Source organism: Vombatus ursinus, unplaced genomic scaffold (assembly GCF_900497805.2).
Source record: "Vombatus ursinus unplaced genomic scaffold, bare-nosed wombat genome assembly UNPS02014811.1, whole genome shotgun sequence".
NCBI classification, from domain to species: domain Eukaryota; kingdom Metazoa; phylum Chordata; class Mammalia; order Diprotodontia; family Vombatidae; genus Vombatus; species Vombatus ursinus.
The window spans coordinates 9,323,229-9,341,332 of NW_020954589.1; the positions used below are offsets into that span (position 1 = coordinate 9,323,229).

The 18,104-nt window shown below is 43.5% G+C and overlaps 2 protein-coding genes across 3 annotated transcripts in view; one reads left to right on the forward strand and one right to left on the reverse strand.

The window, feature by feature from the left end:
- The window catches only part of ITPR3 (inositol 1,4,5-trisphosphate receptor type 3), a 127,957-nt gene extending 112,139 nt beyond the window's left edge, over window positions 1–15,818 (forward strand). For both annotated transcript variants that reach the window (XM_027876434.1, XM_027876435.1), the window contains 10 exons: window positions 813–938; window positions 1,791–1,963; window positions 4,834–4,998; window positions 5,473–5,665; window positions 6,638–6,742; window positions 7,627–7,754; window positions 11,209–11,374; window positions 12,162–12,322; window positions 13,595–13,756; window positions 14,845–15,818. In XM_027876434.1, the coding sequence (XP_027732235.1) occupies window positions 813–938; window positions 1,791–1,963; window positions 4,834–4,998; window positions 5,473–5,665; window positions 6,638–6,742; window positions 7,627–7,754; window positions 11,209–11,374; window positions 12,162–12,322; window positions 13,595–13,756; window positions 14,845–14,913 (1,448 nt within the window). In that variant the 3' untranslated portion in view covers window positions 14,914–15,818. The remainder of the gene's footprint in view (window positions 1–812; window positions 939–1,790; window positions 1,964–4,833; window positions 4,999–5,472; window positions 5,666–6,637; window positions 6,743–7,626; window positions 7,755–11,208; window positions 11,375–12,161; window positions 12,323–13,594; window positions 13,757–14,844) is intronic.
- A 1,100-nt stretch (window positions 15,819–16,918) lies between these two features.
- LOC114053410 (ubiquinol-cytochrome-c reductase complex assembly factor 2) overlaps window positions 16,919–18,104 on the reverse strand; it is a 27,255-nt gene continuing 26,069 nt past the window's right edge. Inside the window, exon 4 of the mRNA XM_027876437.1 lies at window positions 16,919–17,099. Within this exon, the coding sequence (XP_027732238.1) occupies window positions 17,002–17,099 (98 nt within the window). The 3' untranslated portion in view covers window positions 16,919–17,001. The remainder of the gene's footprint in view (window positions 17,100–18,104) is intronic.

Below are 18,104 nucleotides of genomic sequence, written 5' to 3' on the forward strand. Positions count from 1 at the left end.
AAATGTCTAAAGCTGGATTTGAACTCAGGTCCGCCTGATTCCAGGGCCAGTGCTCTATCCACTGCACTACCTAGCTGATTTCACTACAAATCTCAGCTCTGTGACCAATCATATTGACTTCACCGTTCGTGATGTCAAGCTCCTGTAACCATTCCCTACCTATGAAGTCTTGTTCTTCATTCTGTACCCCCCAAAACTATAAAGGACAGCTGACCCCCTCATTCTGGGAATTACCTTTGCTGAGGAATCTGAGATCCTATTTATTGGTAGATTTACACTTTTACATTTTACATTTTTTTTTTTTTTTTAGAAAACAAAATTCTTATGCTTTGTTGACCATGTCCAACCACCCTAGCATAAACCCATACCATTTGTGCAAAAACAAGGTGGCTTCCTCCAAAGGGGTTAAAACTGATGTCCCTTCCACCATTAATGGGGCCTGAGCTGTTATTTCCCCAGACTTCAGGGCAAGCAGGTGCTTGCTTATTGAAGCTGGCTTCTCTGCTTCCCTGCTCTGTTGTTCAGTCACATCTGACTCTCCCTGACTCCGTGGACCATAGCGCGCCAGGCTCTTCTGTCTAGGGGGTTTTCTTGGCAAAGATACTGGAGTGGCTTGACATTTTCTTCTCTGACATTATTTGTCAGAATTGTCCACTCTAACCTGTCCGTCTTGGGTAACCCTGCACGGCCTAGCTCATAATTTCGTTGAGCTAAGCAAGCCCCTCTGCCACAGCAAGGCAGGAGGGACTTCCCTTCTCCACTCGGGTCCAAACACTCAACGCTACCTTTGTCTTTTCACCTATCACTGCCAGGCATGCCTCTGATCTACTGGTTTTCTCGCCGAATGACCCTGTGGGGCACCATATCCTTCAACCTCGCCGTCTTCATTAACATCATTATAGCCTTCTTCTACCCCTATGTGGAGGGTGCCTCCACAGGTGAGGACAGCATTGGTGGGGGAGGCTGGAGGACTGGGGCTTCTCGGGCCTCTAAAGGAGGATGAGGGTATTACTACCCTCCCGCCCTCCCAGAGAGGGTGATGGAGACAGCATCACTTGTAATGCATTGCTTGGAACCCCTGGAGTCAGTCACCCTGACACTGAGCATACCCTTTGAGCAGAGTTCTGCTGGGCACTAGGGGTGCAATCATAGGATCATAGATTTAGAGCAAGAAGGCTCCTCAGAGACCATGGAGTCCACCTCTCTCATTTTACAGATGAGGAAACTGAGGCATGGAAAGTTGAAATGACTTGGCTAGGGTCACACTATAAGTATCTGAGGTAGATGTGAAGCCAGGTCTCCCTGACTGTGTCGCAATTAAAACAGAGGGAGCAGAAGACGTAGGCTCCTGTCCTCAGGAAGCTCCCATTCTGACTGGGGACATTAACATTAGAGACTTGATAGTAATGTGTGAACAGGAGAGAAGTAGGAGGCAGCTAGAAAGTGTGGAGAGTGGAGGAAGTGGTACTCGCCTTGCTCAAAGTCAGAGTGAGGACAGAAGTAGAACGTAGGTCTGTTACTGGGGGTTCCTGGGAGGGCTCCGGCGGAGGCTGGAGGCCCCATTGTCGGGGATGTTGTCAAAGGGATATGTGATCGGGTACAGATCAGATTAGATGGCCCCCACGGGCCTTTCCCCCTCTGAGACTGTGATTCTGTGACTCCCAGGCCAGTTCAAGATACCCTAGGGGATGCCTTCAAGACCCTCTGATCAGGATGAGCTCAATGTCCCAAGATGGCAGCGAAGCTTTGGGAGGAATCCTGTTCACCTTCTCCCTCTCCTCTCCCTCCAGGTGTGCTGGGCTCTCCACTCATCTCCTTGCTCTTCTGGCTTCTGGTCTGCTTCTCCATCGTGGCCCTGTTCACCAGGCGCTATAGCATCCGGCCCGTCATTGTGGCTCTCATCCTACGCTCCATCTATTACCTGGGCATTGGGCCCACCCTCAACATCTTGGGGGCCCTCAATGTGAGTCCTAGGACACAGGGCCATAGCTACCTCAGGGGCAGTGGGGAGCAGGGTGGGTGCAGGAGAAAGGGAGCATAGTGCCAGAATATTAGCAATACCACTAATACTAATGCTAATATTTATACAAGGTGTTCCCCAGGTCAGTGCAGTTGGAAACTATTCAAGTTTTTAAAGCTTAAAAAATGCACCAAAATACCCTGTAAGAAGATACCCTGTAAAATCTTTTAAAGTTTGCAAATCACTATATATACATATAGTATATATAATATATGCAATATATTTATAATATTTGTGTAATATATATTCATAATATAAAAACATAATTTAATATATATCATATAAAAACAGGATGTATTTTATGTATTATATAAAATGGATTACATATGATTATATGTGTATAATCACACATTTTATATATGTGCATATATATACCTGTGTGTATATACATATATATATTATTTATGTACACACATATGTTTAATTGGATCCTCACAATAACCCTTTGAGGGGACAGCTAAGGGGTGCAGTGGATAGTGCACTGGCCCTGGAGTCAGGAGGATCTGAGTTCAAGTCCGGCCTCAGACATGTAACAATCACTAGCTGTGTGACCCTGGGCAAGTCACTTAACTTCAATTACCTCATCAAAAAAACAAAAACAAAAAACCACAATAACTCTTTGAGGTAGTTGCTATTATTATCCTATTTTATTGATGAGGAAACTGAGGCAGAGTGAGGTTAAGCTTCCTTCAAGTCCCAGCTACAATTCTACCTTTTACAGGCAGCCTTTCCCCTCAATTGCCCTTTGTTGATTATCTTCAATTTATCCTGTATCTATCTTGTTTGTACATAGTTGTTGGTATGTTTTCTCCGCCATTAGATTGTGAGCTCCTTGAGAACTCCTTGTGAGTGCAATATCTTTTACCTTTCCTTTTTATACCCAGCAGTTAATACAGTGCTTGGCACATAGCAGGGGTATACAAAATGTTTATTGACTGACTAACAGACAGGTGACTTGCCCAGGATCACACAGTAGTTTTCCCAACTCTGAGTCTGGCACTGAACCCACTGCGCCACCTAGCTGCCTCTCAAGTTGTAACTCTGAAGGAAAGCAGGTGGGTAGGGATGAGGGATCATATTATCATTGATCGTATTATCCCCTTTGCTTTACAAGCCGTCTGATCTACAGCCAGCTTGCTCCTTTTTTTCTTTGAAGATTTTTATTGATGTCTTTTGATGTGGCTTTCCAATAAAAATAACACGGGCACCATTGATATCCCCGTTGCAAGGAGAAGAACCCTTGGTCCCATTCCATGTGTCTTGCTTTATCAAGGCTGGAGGGCTTCAAAGCTTAGCTTGCAACACCGTGGTAAAACCACTGAGTGTGGAATAAGGAGACCTGAGTTTGAGTTGAGGTTTTGCCATTTACCGGCTGTATAATCTTGGGCAAGTCATTTCCTTTTCCATAAGTCTTAATTTTTTTCATCGGTAATATGATAAGATCCAGGCCCGATGGCCCGTGAAGTTCCTGTCGACCCTAACATTCTGTGACAGTGTCCCTCCTGCCCCTTTTCATTCCTCGTCTGCAGGTCCCTCCTTGTCTACACCGACAAGCCCTCTAATAGGGATCATTGCTGCAACTCCAAGGCAGGGCCAGGTTTTGGGAATGTTGACTTTCTCCTTTTTCTGTTCCCTATACTTACTTGTCCAGATTCTGGTTTATTTCCATAGAGAACAGAACTAGTTGACTAGGGATTTTTCAGGCTCGACACTCGTGAGGAGGCAGGGATGCACTCTTCAGTACTTGGGGCCATAGATAATGACTCCTTGTCCTGACTGCTCAGGAGTCTAAGGCTGAAACCCTTTTGGAGAAAGTTTATAAGAGAAATTCCTGCCTGGACTCTTCAAATTCTTCCTGGCTAAGATGTGATGCCAATCCTGGGTTATTTAGGCCCAGTCCGCTAACCTAGACAAGGAAATGGGGTACTAAGGGAGATCAAACTCTGCTTTTATGGAAAAAAGATCCCAGGAATGGATCACATAGGAAGTAGTTCTTTCACCCATCCCACTGCCCTCTTTAAAAAAAAAAAAAAATTGACAGCTTTTGTTTTATGTTATCTTCATTTCCAAATATATCCCTACCCAAAGATCAGTCCCTCTATATAAAATAATAGAACAGAATAAAAGAGAAAGCAGTTCATTAGCTAATACAGTAACAGAATCAGATGTGTATGTAATGTTTTATACCCATAGTCTGCAAAGAAGGGACTGAGTGATACATTTTTCTCATCTCTTATATTGGGGCCAAACTTGGCCACTATAATTATACAACGTTCAGTTTTTTAAAAATTGTTGTTCTTTTTGTTTACATTATTGTAGTCATTGTGTGTATTGTTTTCCTGGTTCTGCTTGCTTCAACTTTGCATCAGTTCATATAAATCTTCCCATGTTTCTCCATATTCTTCCTATCCATCATTTCTTATGGCACAGGAATATTCCATTATATTCATGAACTGTGTTTATCATGAACCATTTTTATTAATCATTATATTTCATTGTACATAATATAAATACAACTAGCATGTTAATTTATTAATTATCAATTATGAATCATTATTAATAACATGTTTATTATTATGAAGTTGTTTAGCATTTCCTTAGTTGTTGAGTATCTACTATGTTTTCCATTTTTTTTCCTACCGCAAAAAATGCTGCTATAAATATTTTGTTGCATATGAGGCCTTTCTATCTTTGACCTCTTTGGGGTTATAGTCCCAACACCCATTATTCTCTTCTTTCCCTTCCCCACTCTTGCTATGCTGCTCCTGGTGCCTTGTCCATCACTCTCATCTTTCTTTTGCTTTTTTTCCCAGCTAACTAACAAGATCGTGTTTGTAGTGAGCTTTGTGGGCAACCGAGGCACCTTCATCCGGGGCTACAAAGCCATGGTGATGGACATGGAGTTCCTTTACCACGTCGGATACATCCTCACCAGCGTGCTTGGCATCTTTGCCCATGAGCTCTTCTACAGCATCCTGGTATGACTTCCGGAGTGATGGTGGATGGGCCAGTGGTGGGGGGGGGCAGGGGACAGTACAAAGATGGGTTCTGGGGAGGGAGTTTTGAGGAAGGGTAGAGCTGCAAATGGAGAAGTCTCTAGGGCTCCCGTTATCTAGCTACCACTTTTCTATTCTGGGGATCCTTAGGACTTGGGACTGAATTTCTCAAGGTCCCAATTAACGAGGCACAGCATATGTGACTGTCTACTTCTACCGTCCCAGTGTTCCCGAAAAAGGAACAATGTAGAAAAAAGAGCCCTTGGACGAGGGCCAGGAAGCTGGTTCTAGTCAGGCTTTGCTGCCCATTAGGTTAGGTGGGCCCTGCTTTCATCAAATGGAATGTCTTATTAAAGTGACTCCAGACTTATTTCTGGAGGGTTAGTCCTCGGTGGGGAGAGTGTGTTTTGCAAGGCTCAGACCGCTCTCCCAGTCTGATGTTTCTGCCTCTTCCAGCTCTTCGACCTGATCTATCGTGAGGAGACCTTGTTCAATGTGATCAAGAGTGTGACCCGAAATGGGCGCTCCATCTTGCTCACCGCCCTGCTCGCCCTCATCCTCGTCTATCTCTTCTCCATTGTTGGTTTCCTCTTCCTCAAGGATGACTTCATCCTCGAGGTGGACCGGCTGCCCGATAACAAGGCCAAAGGTCTCTTCCTGTCCCCATCCCCTTGCCCTCAGCTGTCCTGTCCCCAGCTGTCCCCTCTCGTCCTCATAGGCCACTCCGCCCTTAGTGGAGTAATGACTGCTGGTAGCTAACATTTATAGAATACTTTAAAGTCGGCAAAGTATGGCCGTGGAGCGAGTTACCTGGGGGCAGTCAGAGATGTAACTAACTAAACCCCAGTCATTCCACCTTAGGCACAGTGCTCATGGTTGCAAATCCACGTGTAGGAAAGAGTATAGGACTAGAGCAAGAGTTCTTAATCTGGGGTACGTGAACATTTTTCAAAGAATATTTTGAAAACTGCTTTTCGATATAATTGGTTTCTTTTACAATCCTATGTTTTTATTTTGTGAGCATTATTCTGAGGAGTCCATAGGTTACACCAGACTACCAAAGGGGTCCATGATAGAAAAAAGGCTAAGGGCCCCTGCTCTGGAGACTGATGTTCCTGGTTCTGTCCTCTCTTCGCTGTCTAATCTTGGTCAAATCACTGAAGCTCTCTGGGGCTATTTCTCGACCTGTTGGTCCCAGGGGAAAAACGATGCTCTTGAAGACTGGAATGGGATGGGGGTTCTCAGATCTCCATGATCCTTAAACAGAACTGACTTGCTTGTGGTGCTTGGTTCTCTGATATCTGAAAGGCTATCAGAGGGCTCCAGCCCTTGCCCCCAGTCCCCCTTCAGTTTGAGAAAGAATAGGAGGAAGTCAGAAGTAGCCCGTCCCTGCTGATTAATATCTACCATGGACCATCAGGTGGAGTCTTCATGTTTTGTCTTTTTGAAGCTTTTCCTGCCCCCCAGCCCCCACTTTTCCACCAAGGTTTCAGAAGTCCCATTCACAGCAGTGAGTTCCCCCTAGCAGCAGGGCCACCGAGTGACTTTCAGAATGTCTCCAGGATCACCACATACAGGGGATGCTGCCTGCATGAGCCAACATTGTCTCTCTCTTCTCCAGCCAGCCCCCTGGGAATGCCCCATAGCCCTGCAGCATTCATGGACACTTGCAGTGGAGACAAGATTGGCTGTTCCTCTGGCATCACAGTGCCTGAAATTCAGGAAGGTAAAGGAAGTGTGACTGTAATGGAGACTGTAATGGAAATGTCTTGTAATTGGGACAGGGTGGTATAGAGTTTGGGGATGGGTTGGGGTTGGGGGTTGGTGCTTGGGAACACTGGGGTAGTAGATGGGAGGAAGGAAAGGGAATAAGCATTTATTAAGCACCTGCAGTATGCCAGGTATTGTGTTCTATGTACTTTACAAATATTATCTCATTTGATCCTCACAACCACCCTGGAAAATAGGTGCTGTTATTATTCTCATTTTATAGATGAAGAAAATAAGGCAGATGTTAAGTTAAGCTCAGGGTCACTTAACTAGGCAAGTGTCTGAATCTGGATTTGCACTCAAGTCTTTCTGACTGTAGGCCCAGCACTCTATAGTGCTAAACTGAGTTAGAATTTGACTTCAGGTACCTACTAGCTGTATGACCCTGGGCAAATCACTTAACCTGCTTGAGCCTCAGTTTCCTCATCTGTAAAATGGGGATAATCATAATTCATAGGGTTTTTGTGAAGCTCCAAAGAGATAATATATATGTAAAGCATTTTGTAAGCCATAAGCATTATATCCATGTGAGCTATTACCAGCTTCTACCTCTACCCCCCAATAGAGTCGGAACCATAGAATATAGGAATCTCCCCTGAAGGATCATTGAGTCCCCCACCTCCTCATATGGGCTGATGGGCTCCTGGACAGACATTTTTTTTTGTTTTTGTTTTTTTTGGTGAGGCAAATGAGGTTAAGTGACTTGCCCAGGGTCACACAGCTAGTAAGTTTCAAGTGTCTGAGGTCGGATTTGAACTCAGGTCCTCCTGACTCCAAGGCTGGAGCTCTGTACTGCGACACCTAGCTGCGGCTGGACATACAATTTAACTGTGTTTACAGAGGATGACGATGAAGACAGCACAGAGCGAGCCTGCGACACATTGCTAATGTGCATAGTTACAGTCATGAACCACGGACTTCGAAATGGCGGGGGCGTGGGTGACATTCTGCGAAAGCCATCCAAAGATGTGAGCCATTTTCCTTCTTCCCCTCACCTCCAGTCTCTACCAGGGTATTCCCACTGTCTCCTGGCCCAATCCCTCTCCAGATTTCCATCCCTAGAAAGAGGGTGCTGTGCCCATGAGCTCCCCATTAGTTCCCCAACCTTACTTCCAATGGGGATTCTTTGCTTTCAGATTCTTTTAAAAAAAAATTATCAATACTTTTTGTTGTTATATCACCTTACGTTTCCCAGTGTATCCCTTTCCTCACTTCCAGAGAGCTATCCCTTATAATAAAGAATTTTTAAAAGGAAAGGAAGAAAGAAAGAAGGAAGGATCAAACATAAAAAGAAATATAGAAAGAAGGAAAGAAGGAAGAGAGAAAGAAAACATTTACACAAAACTAACCAACATAAAAAAAATTCTGAGGTGATAAGTATTATTCCACACCCATGGTCCCCTATTTCTGCAAAGACCAGGAGGAGGTGCCTCCTCGTGTCTCTATCTTTGGGACCAATCTTGGTCATTATAATTATACAGCATTCAGTTTCATTTTTTTCGTTGCTGTTCTTTCTGTTTACATTGGTGTGGTCCTTGTGTGTATGTTTTCCTGCCTGTGTTTACTCCACTTTGCATCAGTTCATATAAGCCTTTCCTTGCAGCTTTCCTGCTCCTCACATTCATCTTTTCTTCCAGCCCAGTACATAACTCCATTCCATTCGTGGACCACAATTTGTTTAGCCATTCCTCAGACTTTGGGCATTTACTTTGTTTCCAGTTCTGTGCTACCACAAAAAGTGCTGCAATGAGTATTTTGGTACTTATGGGGCCTTTTTTCTTTTTTTTCTTGTCATTGACTTCCCTGTTGGATTCATCTAATGTCTCCAGGGAAGGACCCAGTGGCATCATTACAACTTACCTCTACCTTTGTCCTGCAATGGCTGAAAGGGAAGGCTTTTGATAAGCTGAACTTTCTGTAGAAGGAGGACAGATAACTTTGCTTAGGCAGATTTGGCTGAGAAGTGAAACTGTCCTTATCAGATGTAGAGCACTGGAACAGGCAGGGTAGGATAGGAAAGTTGAGTCAAATCTTCATTATGCTGTCTGACATGTAGTGAATTCCAAGGATTTTAGAAATAACCAACTTTATGTGTAAGTGGAAAAACTACCCCAAACCCAAATGGGAATGATTTTTTGGATAACCTGCTGTTTTAAATTATCCAAAACCTATTCTCTTATATTAATAAGGAGAAATTAAGAGTTGGTTGGCCATTACCACCCCTGGGATATGTCCCTCAGAATTTATCACGGTCCTTGGAGTCCCAGTAACATGGATTGCAACCTGGCTGGCTTCTGATAGCTAGATCAGCAGGCCTTAGGAGACCAAGCCTGAATCCTAACTGCTTTTGGACTCTGGGGCCTCCTAGGCTGTTATTCTGCTAACTGACACCCTGGTGCAAGCCCTCATTACCTCTTGCTTGGACTATTGCAATAACCTTCTGACTGGCCTTCCTACCTCCAGGTTTCTCCCAATTCACTCTCCACTCAGCTGCCACAGAGATCTTCCTAAAGTGCTGGTCTGACCATGTTACCACTCTACTCCCTACATCCCCTGAATGCATTCCAGTGGCTCCCTATTACTTCCAAGATCAAATACAAAATCCTGCTTGGTTTTTAAAGCTCTGTACAACTTCACCCCATCTTACCTTTCCAGGCTCCTTAATCTTTACTGCCTTCCACATATGCTACATCAACACTGTTGCTATTCCTTGCACTAGACACTCCCATCTCCTGATTCCAGGCCCGTAATTCTGTACCGCAAAACTATGTTTGAATCCAGCTTCACACAACTACTAGCTGTGTGACCCTGGGCAAGTCACTTAACTTCACCAGGCCCCAGTTTCCTTATCTGTAAAATGGGAATAATCATAATTCATAGAGATTTTTTTTTGGTGAGGATCCAAAGAAATGATGTATATCATCTTTGTAAGCACTTTGTAAACTATAAGTACATATACTATATAAATATGCTTATATAGTATGTACTTATATTTATATATAAGGACATATACTACATAAGTATATATACTTCATATAACTATAAGTACATATTCTTTTAAACTGTAAGTACATATACTATATAATTATACTTATATAGTATGTACTTGTATTTATATATAAGTATATATACTCCATGACTTTATAAACTTTGTAAGCTGTAAGTACTTATACTATATAAGTATACTTATATAGTATGTACATGTACTTATATTTATATATAAGTACATATACTATATAAGTATATATACTCCATAACTATAAGTACATATACTTTGTAAACTGTAAGTACATATATAAGTATACTTATGTAGTATGTACTTGTATTTATATATAAGTATATATACTCCATGACTATAAGTACATATACTTTGTGAACTATAAATACTTATACTATATAAGTATACTTATATAGTATGTACTTACGTGTACTTATATTTATATATAAGTACATATACTATATAAGTATACTTATATAGTATGTACTTACATGTACTTATATATTTATATATAAGTACATATACTATATAAGTATATATACTCCATAACTATAAGTACATAAATTTTGTAAACTGTAAGTAGTATCCTTATGTATTATTATATTTACATATAAGTACATATACTATATAAGTGTATATATACACGGCATAACTGTAAGTACATATACTTTGTAAACTATAAGGACAACTATAAGTATACATGTGAGCTATTACCAGCACCCCTCTCCCCACAGTCCCCTCATTGGCTATTGCCTGAAATGCTCTCTCTCCTCACCTCCACTTCTTGTCTAACCTTCAAGACTTAGCTCAAATCCTCCCTCCTTTTCTGGAGGAGGAGTCCTTTTCTGGTCTCTTTTGCTGCTAGTACCTTCCCTTTACAGTACATATGTCTTATATGCACATAGCTGCTTGTATGTTGTCTTCCCTACTTGGATGTTAGCTCCTTGAGGGCAGGGAGTGTTTTTGCCTTTCTGTGTATCCCTAGCTAGCCCTTAGCACATAGTAAGAGCTTAAGAAATGCTTGTCCACTGACTGACAAACTGCTTGGGAGGGAGTGATTCTTTACCTTTTAGAAATCAGGAGGAAACTGAGGGAGAGCCTGGGGTGGCAGTGAAAGTTAGAGACATAGCCAGGACTAGAACAAGTCCCAGCTCCTTGGCTTGAACTGTTGTTTACATTCAGCTACTGCCTAGAAACTTATCCCCCCCCCCCCAGTCTTCAAATCCCCCCAATCTTATGCCCTCTGGACATTTGCCGCTGTTTTGAATTCAGAGCCCTCTGGAGTCTCCAGTCTTTGATACCTTGTCCCATTGTATCAGTTTAGAACCCAACAACTTAGCTTCTGGTGTTTGGGGGTCCTGGTGGTGGGGGCTTCTGGCCTTTGTCTCTCTTCTCCCACTCCACCATCATCTTCCTGCCAACAGGAGTCCCTGTTTCCTGCACGAGTGGTCTATGACCTCTTGTTCTTTTTCATCGTCATCATCATTGTGCTGAACCTCATCTTTGGGGTGATCATTGATACCTTTGCTGACCTGAGGAGTGAGAAGCAGAAGAAGGAGGAAATCCTTAAGACCACGTGCTTCATCTGTGGTGAGAAGGTGTTTTCTTTTCTGGAGTGCCTCTAGGCCAGCTGGAATGGAAGGAACCATATCATTCTGGCTTAGAATATTAACATGTTCTTTTCCTAGTTCTTGGGGAAGGCTGGGCCAGGAATCCTGTCCAAGTCTTGGTGTTTTGGCTTGCCCATCTAAGAGTTAAAGAAATACACTTCACAGTTGCCTTTTTTGGGGGGGGGGGAGGGGGAAGGTAGTGTGAACATGCAAAAGCCTAAGTAGCTCAGAACCAGAGATTTCAAGCTAGAAAAGACCATCTAGTCCAACCCTCTCATTTTACACATGAAGAAACTGAGGACTAAAAAGTCAAGTGACTTGCCCAAGGTCACACGGGTAGTTCAGGATTTGAATTCAGGTCCTCTCATTCCAAAGTCAGTGTCTTTCCTAAGTGACTTTCTGGCTGCTAAGACTGGCCTCATTTCTGTTTTATGCACCCTTTAGATTATTCTACTTACAGGGTTCACTATCCAGGTTCTTAGGTCTTTATTTCAAAAGGAGGGGCTGTACCCTATGACAGGGCTAGATTGCTTTAGTTTTGAGTGAAGCAGTTCAGGCTTTCAATAGACATGATCTGAATATCACATGGAGGCCCATCAGATATATGTTTTATTGCCTTGGATCATTTAGATGGCTGGTCCAGTGTGTGTGTGTGTGTGTGTGTGTGTGTGTGTGTGTGTGTGTGGTGGGGTGGGGAGTGAAGTAAAGGGAATCATAGTATCCTTTTTCCTTCCTCCCTCCCTTCTCTCACCCCTTTCCAATCTCAGGTCTGGAGAGGGACAAGTTTGACAACAAGACGGTGTCCTTTGAAGAGCATATCAAGTATGAACACAACATGTGGAACTACTTATATTTCATTGTGCTGGTGCGAGTGAAGAACAAGACAGACTACACGGGCCCGGAGAGCTACGTGGCTCAGATGATCAAGGTGTGGAGGATGGCACCGGCGGCGGGGCGGGGAGGGGAGTGATGAGTCGGCGTCAGTGACTGGTGCTCTCCACCTGCCTGGTCCTTTCTGCTGGGCCAGGACAAGGAGGGGCCCAGCCCGTTCGGATCACTTTGGAATCCCAAGTGTTTTTGCCACAGGGACTCTGGTTGGTAGGGAGGTCTGGCTTCATTCATTTACTAGAGGGACATTTCACATCTGTCTGAACTAGTGAATTGGAAAGGAAGTCCCCCCCCCATCCCTATCCCCTTGCAGATTGTTAGTAAAGGGGGATGAGGGAGGGGCTGTGGGTTCTGACGTCTGCAGATGCTGTATAAAGGGCTAGCAGGGGAGCTGGAGCAGCATCTGGAGAAATCCTTCTCATAGCTGAAAATGCTACCAACTGTTGACTCCTGGCTCCAGCTGCTGCAACAGGGCTTGGACTGTAGAATCAGGCTTTGAAAGTTATCCTAAGTTAAACTCCCCAACTGGAGAGAGAATATACGGAATATACGGGGCCCTGGGCATGAGCTGACCTGGTGGATTTCAGATCCTATAAATCTGATGGTTTTCCTTCCCTAAAACTAGTCTGCAAAGGCCAAGGGGTGGGGGTGGAGGTATCTGTGTGTGTGCCTTTGTGTGTGGTGTCCATGTCCGTATCTCCCAAAAGAGATTTTATCCTGAGGGAGGGGATCTGAAACTTGGGGGGACAGTTTCCTCTGATAGCCCAGATGGCCCCTGAGTCTACAAATGGACAACAGAATCAGAATGTTAAATTTTTAATCCTCAGGAAAGGTGTTAAACAGGCAGTTGGCAAGGTTAGAGAAAAGGTGGTTCTGCACAGGCTGAAATTTTACATTTGTCTGAAGGATATTCCCCCTACCTACCCTCTCCTTCTCTAAGGATGGCAATTTTCTGAGTCATGATTTCGCTAGGGGAAAGATATCCAACATTTTTGTTGAAGAAGCCTTTCCTTTCAGCTTTTGCTGGGCTGTGGGCTGCACAATGTAAGTGAGGGTAAAGTGGGGGCTGTCAACAACAGTCTTCAGAAGTCATTTTAAAAGTAAAGCTTTGCCATCGCCACAAAGCTTTGTCCCATAATGACAAAACCAGAAAGGACCTCAGTTGATAGCGACAATTACTTGACCTGTTCACCCTGGCCAGTGACTTTTCAGGGCTATCGTAGAAAATTTCTTTTTTAGGATCCCTTTCACAACTTAGTTCTCCCTCTTCCCAGGGTCAGTAAGACCCTATATTGCATGTTCTTAATTTCAGAACAAGAATCTGGACTGGTTCCCTCGAATGAGAGCCATGTCACTGGTCAGCAATGAAGGTGAAGGAGAACAGAATGAGATCCGGAGCCTTCAGGACAAACTCAACTCCACCATGAAACTGGTGTCTCATCTCACCTCACAGCTCAATGAGCTCAAGGAGCAGGTAGGAAATCTTCCTTGTTCCCATCTCCCCTTTTCACCATCTCTTAACATGGGGAAGCCTTAGACCAGAGGTCTGAAGACTCAGTCAGTCAAGTCCCTTGGCCATAGGTAATTTCACCAGTGCTCAATTCTGTGACACTTCGGCCCCAATCCGTGCATGTAACATTTCTTGTCCGTCTTCCTATTCACTGATCTTCCTTAATTCTAGAGCCTTTCCTCTGTTGATTATTTCCGAATTATCCTGTATAGAGAGCTTGTTTGTAAATCTGTAAACACAGTCTCCTCCATTAGACCGAGTTCCTTGAAAGTAGGGATTGTAATCTTCTGCCTTTTTTTGTATCCCTATTGCTTAATGCAGTGCCTAACATTTAATAGGCATCTAATGTTATTGTTAATGTTTATTGGCTGTGATACGGTAAATACAGATTTTCCTCCATCAGATAACCTCACTTCAAAAGTTCGTAGTATTTATTTGGCCAGGTCTGGTTCCTGGTAAAAGTGTAAGTCAGGAACAATATTGTGATCTAGGCCTTCTTCCTGTTAATGTCTATCCTGTAGTCCATGTGATACCTGGGGGGGGGGGTGGGAGAGAGAGAGTGTGTGTGTGCTTGTGTGTGTTTGTGTGAGTGGTTTGGCAGGTAGGGATTAACCTGGCAAGGGTTATTTACATTTTAAAAGAGGACTCTAAGAATAGAGCTGCTCTTTCCAAAGTTGGGCCACTCTGTCCCTCTCCCTGAGAGGATATAAATCAAAGACCTCAAATGCTGCCTTATCTACAGCAGGGGCACTTAGCTGATGGCATCTTTTGGGTGCCTTTAGGTACTGGGCACAAGCTGATGTACCTAGCTGCATAAAAGTTGTGGTTTGTGACAAACTGGCTTAAAGAAAAGAGAGCAACCCTCCTTGGGGGAGATGGGGTTTAGTAACCCCTAAACCTTTCTGAAAGTCCAAGGGGGAGGGGCAGGGGCAGGAGGCACCACTTGTCCAGCAGTAACAAAGAGACAGACATCAAAGAGCTAGTTCTTTTAGCAGAGGCTCACAGAGGGCACAGAGGAGCATTCTGTTGGAAACTGTCTTATCTCCTTCCAGATGACAGAGCAAAGGAAACGCAGACAGCGTATGGGCTTTGTGGACGTCCAGAACTGCATGAGTCGCTGAGACTGCCCTCCTCCAGAAGAAGGACTGAAGTGGAGGAGTGTTTGTTATGAGAGGATCCTTACTGCAAAGAAACGCCCCGGCTCTCTCTCTGCTTCCTACTGGTGGGATGGCCCCAGCTGAGTCAACCGCTTAGGTCAAGATTCAAACTCAGCAGTGGCTCCCTCACTGTCAGGGATCCCAGATGGGCAGAAGTTCTGACCAGCAACAGGGGGAGGGAAACTCCTAGCTGACAGTCCAATGGACAGTTCTGGAAATGAAGCTGTGGAAATCCACCTGGAGTCAGTTTACCTTACTGCCTTAGAGGAAGATAAAGCACTTGGGAGCTTTATCCCTTATAATACAATAACTTTTAAAAATTCATTTTTATTCCTCAACGTGGGTGATTAGGAGTGGGTCATTCTCTTTATCTCCAGGCACTACATTTTGGTAACTACATGCCTCAGGGGGAGGTAGCATGAATACTGTTACTAGTAATTTTAGGGCTTCATTATTTAACTTATTCCAAGGATGCCATTCTGACTCAGACCCACCCACATGGTTGTCTCACCCACCATGCCTCAAATCTACTGTAGACCTCATAATTTTTCTCTGGGATGCTGCCTTTGAATCCTGGGGCAGTCACAGGCAGGGAGTCCCCCGCCCCACCCCACCAAATATTCACAATGTGAGCGGGTGACCTATGGATGACAAATTATTACTTATCATCTAGTCCTCCTTGACTCCTTTGGAAGAGATTTTCTCCTGGTCTACTGTAGAAATGACAGATCTCTGAGGTTTTCTGGGAAGGGCTGGTTTGTATTGAGTGGCCTCCCCTTCCCCCCACCCTCTTGGTGTGATGTTTTACAGAATTCTTGAGAACTAATTTGTTAATTGCCTTAAATAAATGAACAGAAATCAAATCTTGATTTTAAAATTAGGATTCTTATACTTGTAAAAGATTAGTTGGATTAAAATGGGTTCTTAGAAAGGGGGAAAGGCAAGTTCAGACATTTTTCTAACTGGTCCAACACTTTTGTTTAAGGGACTGTTAAAGAGGTCCACTTAAAACCAACGCAGCTGCTTTGCCAAAGACCTCTTGGTCATTTCCAATTCCTATTCAGATTTAGAATGGGAAGGGATGTTAGAGATCATCTAACTTCAGACAACTACTTTTTATAGAGAAGAAACTAAAGCCCAGAGAAGTTATGACTTCCCTGAGTAACACTAGTAATAGACAGCAAAGCTGGTATTCAAATCCAGCGTCTGACTCCCAAGTTGATACACATACATACATACATATATATGTAACATTATATGTATATGTAAACTATATAAAAACAATACTTTGTTAATACTGGGTATTAACAGTGGATAAGTTGCACAGGACAACAAGGAGTCTTTACATATGTCCACCTCCCACTCTGGTCTGTTTGGTTTTCCATAGTGCCCACATATAATCATGAAACATGCGGCAACTGGAGTCGCTGATCTGACTAAAGCAATGGTAAAGTTTTACTTTTTCACCTATGTCAAGTTGGTCCTCCTGAGGAACAAACCTTTGGTCTTTACTTGGCTAAATCATTCCCGAAGTTGAGAATTAGGCCTGAGTTCTGCTGGAGCCTGCCCCTCATTACATCCTATGTTGCCACTTCCCTGGATGGTTGGGTTGTTCCCTCTTCCATTCTCAGCTTCTTCATTTTAGCTGCCACAGCAAAACAAAGTGTGAAGTCTTGCCAGGGGACAGAAAACCAAACATTTATGAGGTGGGGACTCCCAGGGCAGTACAGGAAGCACACTTTTCCAAGTCTCCCTTATCCTCACCAACATGCCCGGAAAAAGATCAGCTTACTTGAGATTGGGGTTTCCCCCTGCGATATTTCTCTGATACAGAGAGTAGACCCTGAAAACGTTTAAACATGGCCTCTCCATTACCCTTTCTTCTCACCTTTCAGATTAAGACTGTTTCAGTCAGGAGCACTAGGCTACCTTTAGGGATGTCAGCTCACAAAGAGGATATAAACCCACATTTAGATGGAAGGGGGGGCAGTTTTATTCTTGGCAATATACAAGGTTTCACACTTATGTACACGGGGAGGACAAAGACACAGGCTACTCCTTAGTTTTCTCATCCAGACTCTTGGTGGCGAGCTTGTCTTGAAGTTTTTTCCATAAGCCTTTATTCAGTTCCTTAAATTCTTCCAAGGTATCTGCAAAAGGGGAAGAAAGAAAAGTAGAAAAGATCCTAAAAGGAGAAATTTCATTAAATAAGCTATCATTATGAAATTACTTGTAGGCCTTTGCTGGGTAAGCCTCAATTTCTTTATATCAGAAATGTGTTCCTGAAAAGTTAAACTTAAAATGAAGTAATAGAAATTCAAATCATTGTGAAGAAGGTTCCTTCCAGCTTTAAAGCACTATGATTACAACATGTTTTGTACATCCAGATTTTCATCTCTTAGGTTTGATAAAAAAAGAGGTACAAATGCATACTGAAAAAGGCCCACTAACAGGCCACAGCTGCAGTTAAGAAATGGTCTTATCTGTCCACTAGATAGACTGTAAGACTTCTCTGTGTTCTGAGTAGACTTGCAGTGTGCGCGTGTGTGTGTGCATGCATGCGCCATTCAGCAAATTTCATCCACAAAATGGCAACAATGTGAAGCTTGGTGTGACCATAACTTTTCAGAAAATTTTCTGAAACTTAAAATCCTAGTGAGAGCTAGTGGCAGTGTAGGCAGATGGTGGGTAATCTCCTCCCACATGGTCTTACCCTTCATTCTTGTCCTGCTTTCCTATCACTTGCAATAACTGCCAAGAGTGTTAACGAAGAGTGGGCAGCAAGAGTGAGCCTTTAGGGCTTATTTTCTTTCTAATTTTAAGTTCAAACTTGGCTCAAATTCTCCAGGGTCTACACAATGACATCCATGTAATAATGTTGATAACCACCTGTGCCCAGTGGTACTTGGATAAACTTACAGACTCTAAAAACAGATATTTCCAATAAAGCAGTACCAGCTGGCTCAAAGATCTCAATACCCAGGATCCAGAGCATTGTTATCAAGAGAGTAGCCAGGGGGCAGCTAGGTGGTACAGTGGATAGAGCACGGGCCCTGGATTCAGGAGGACCTGAATTCAAATCCGGCCTCAGACGCATAACACTTACTAGCTAGCTGTGTGACCCTAGGCAAGTCACTTAACCCCAATTGCCTCAC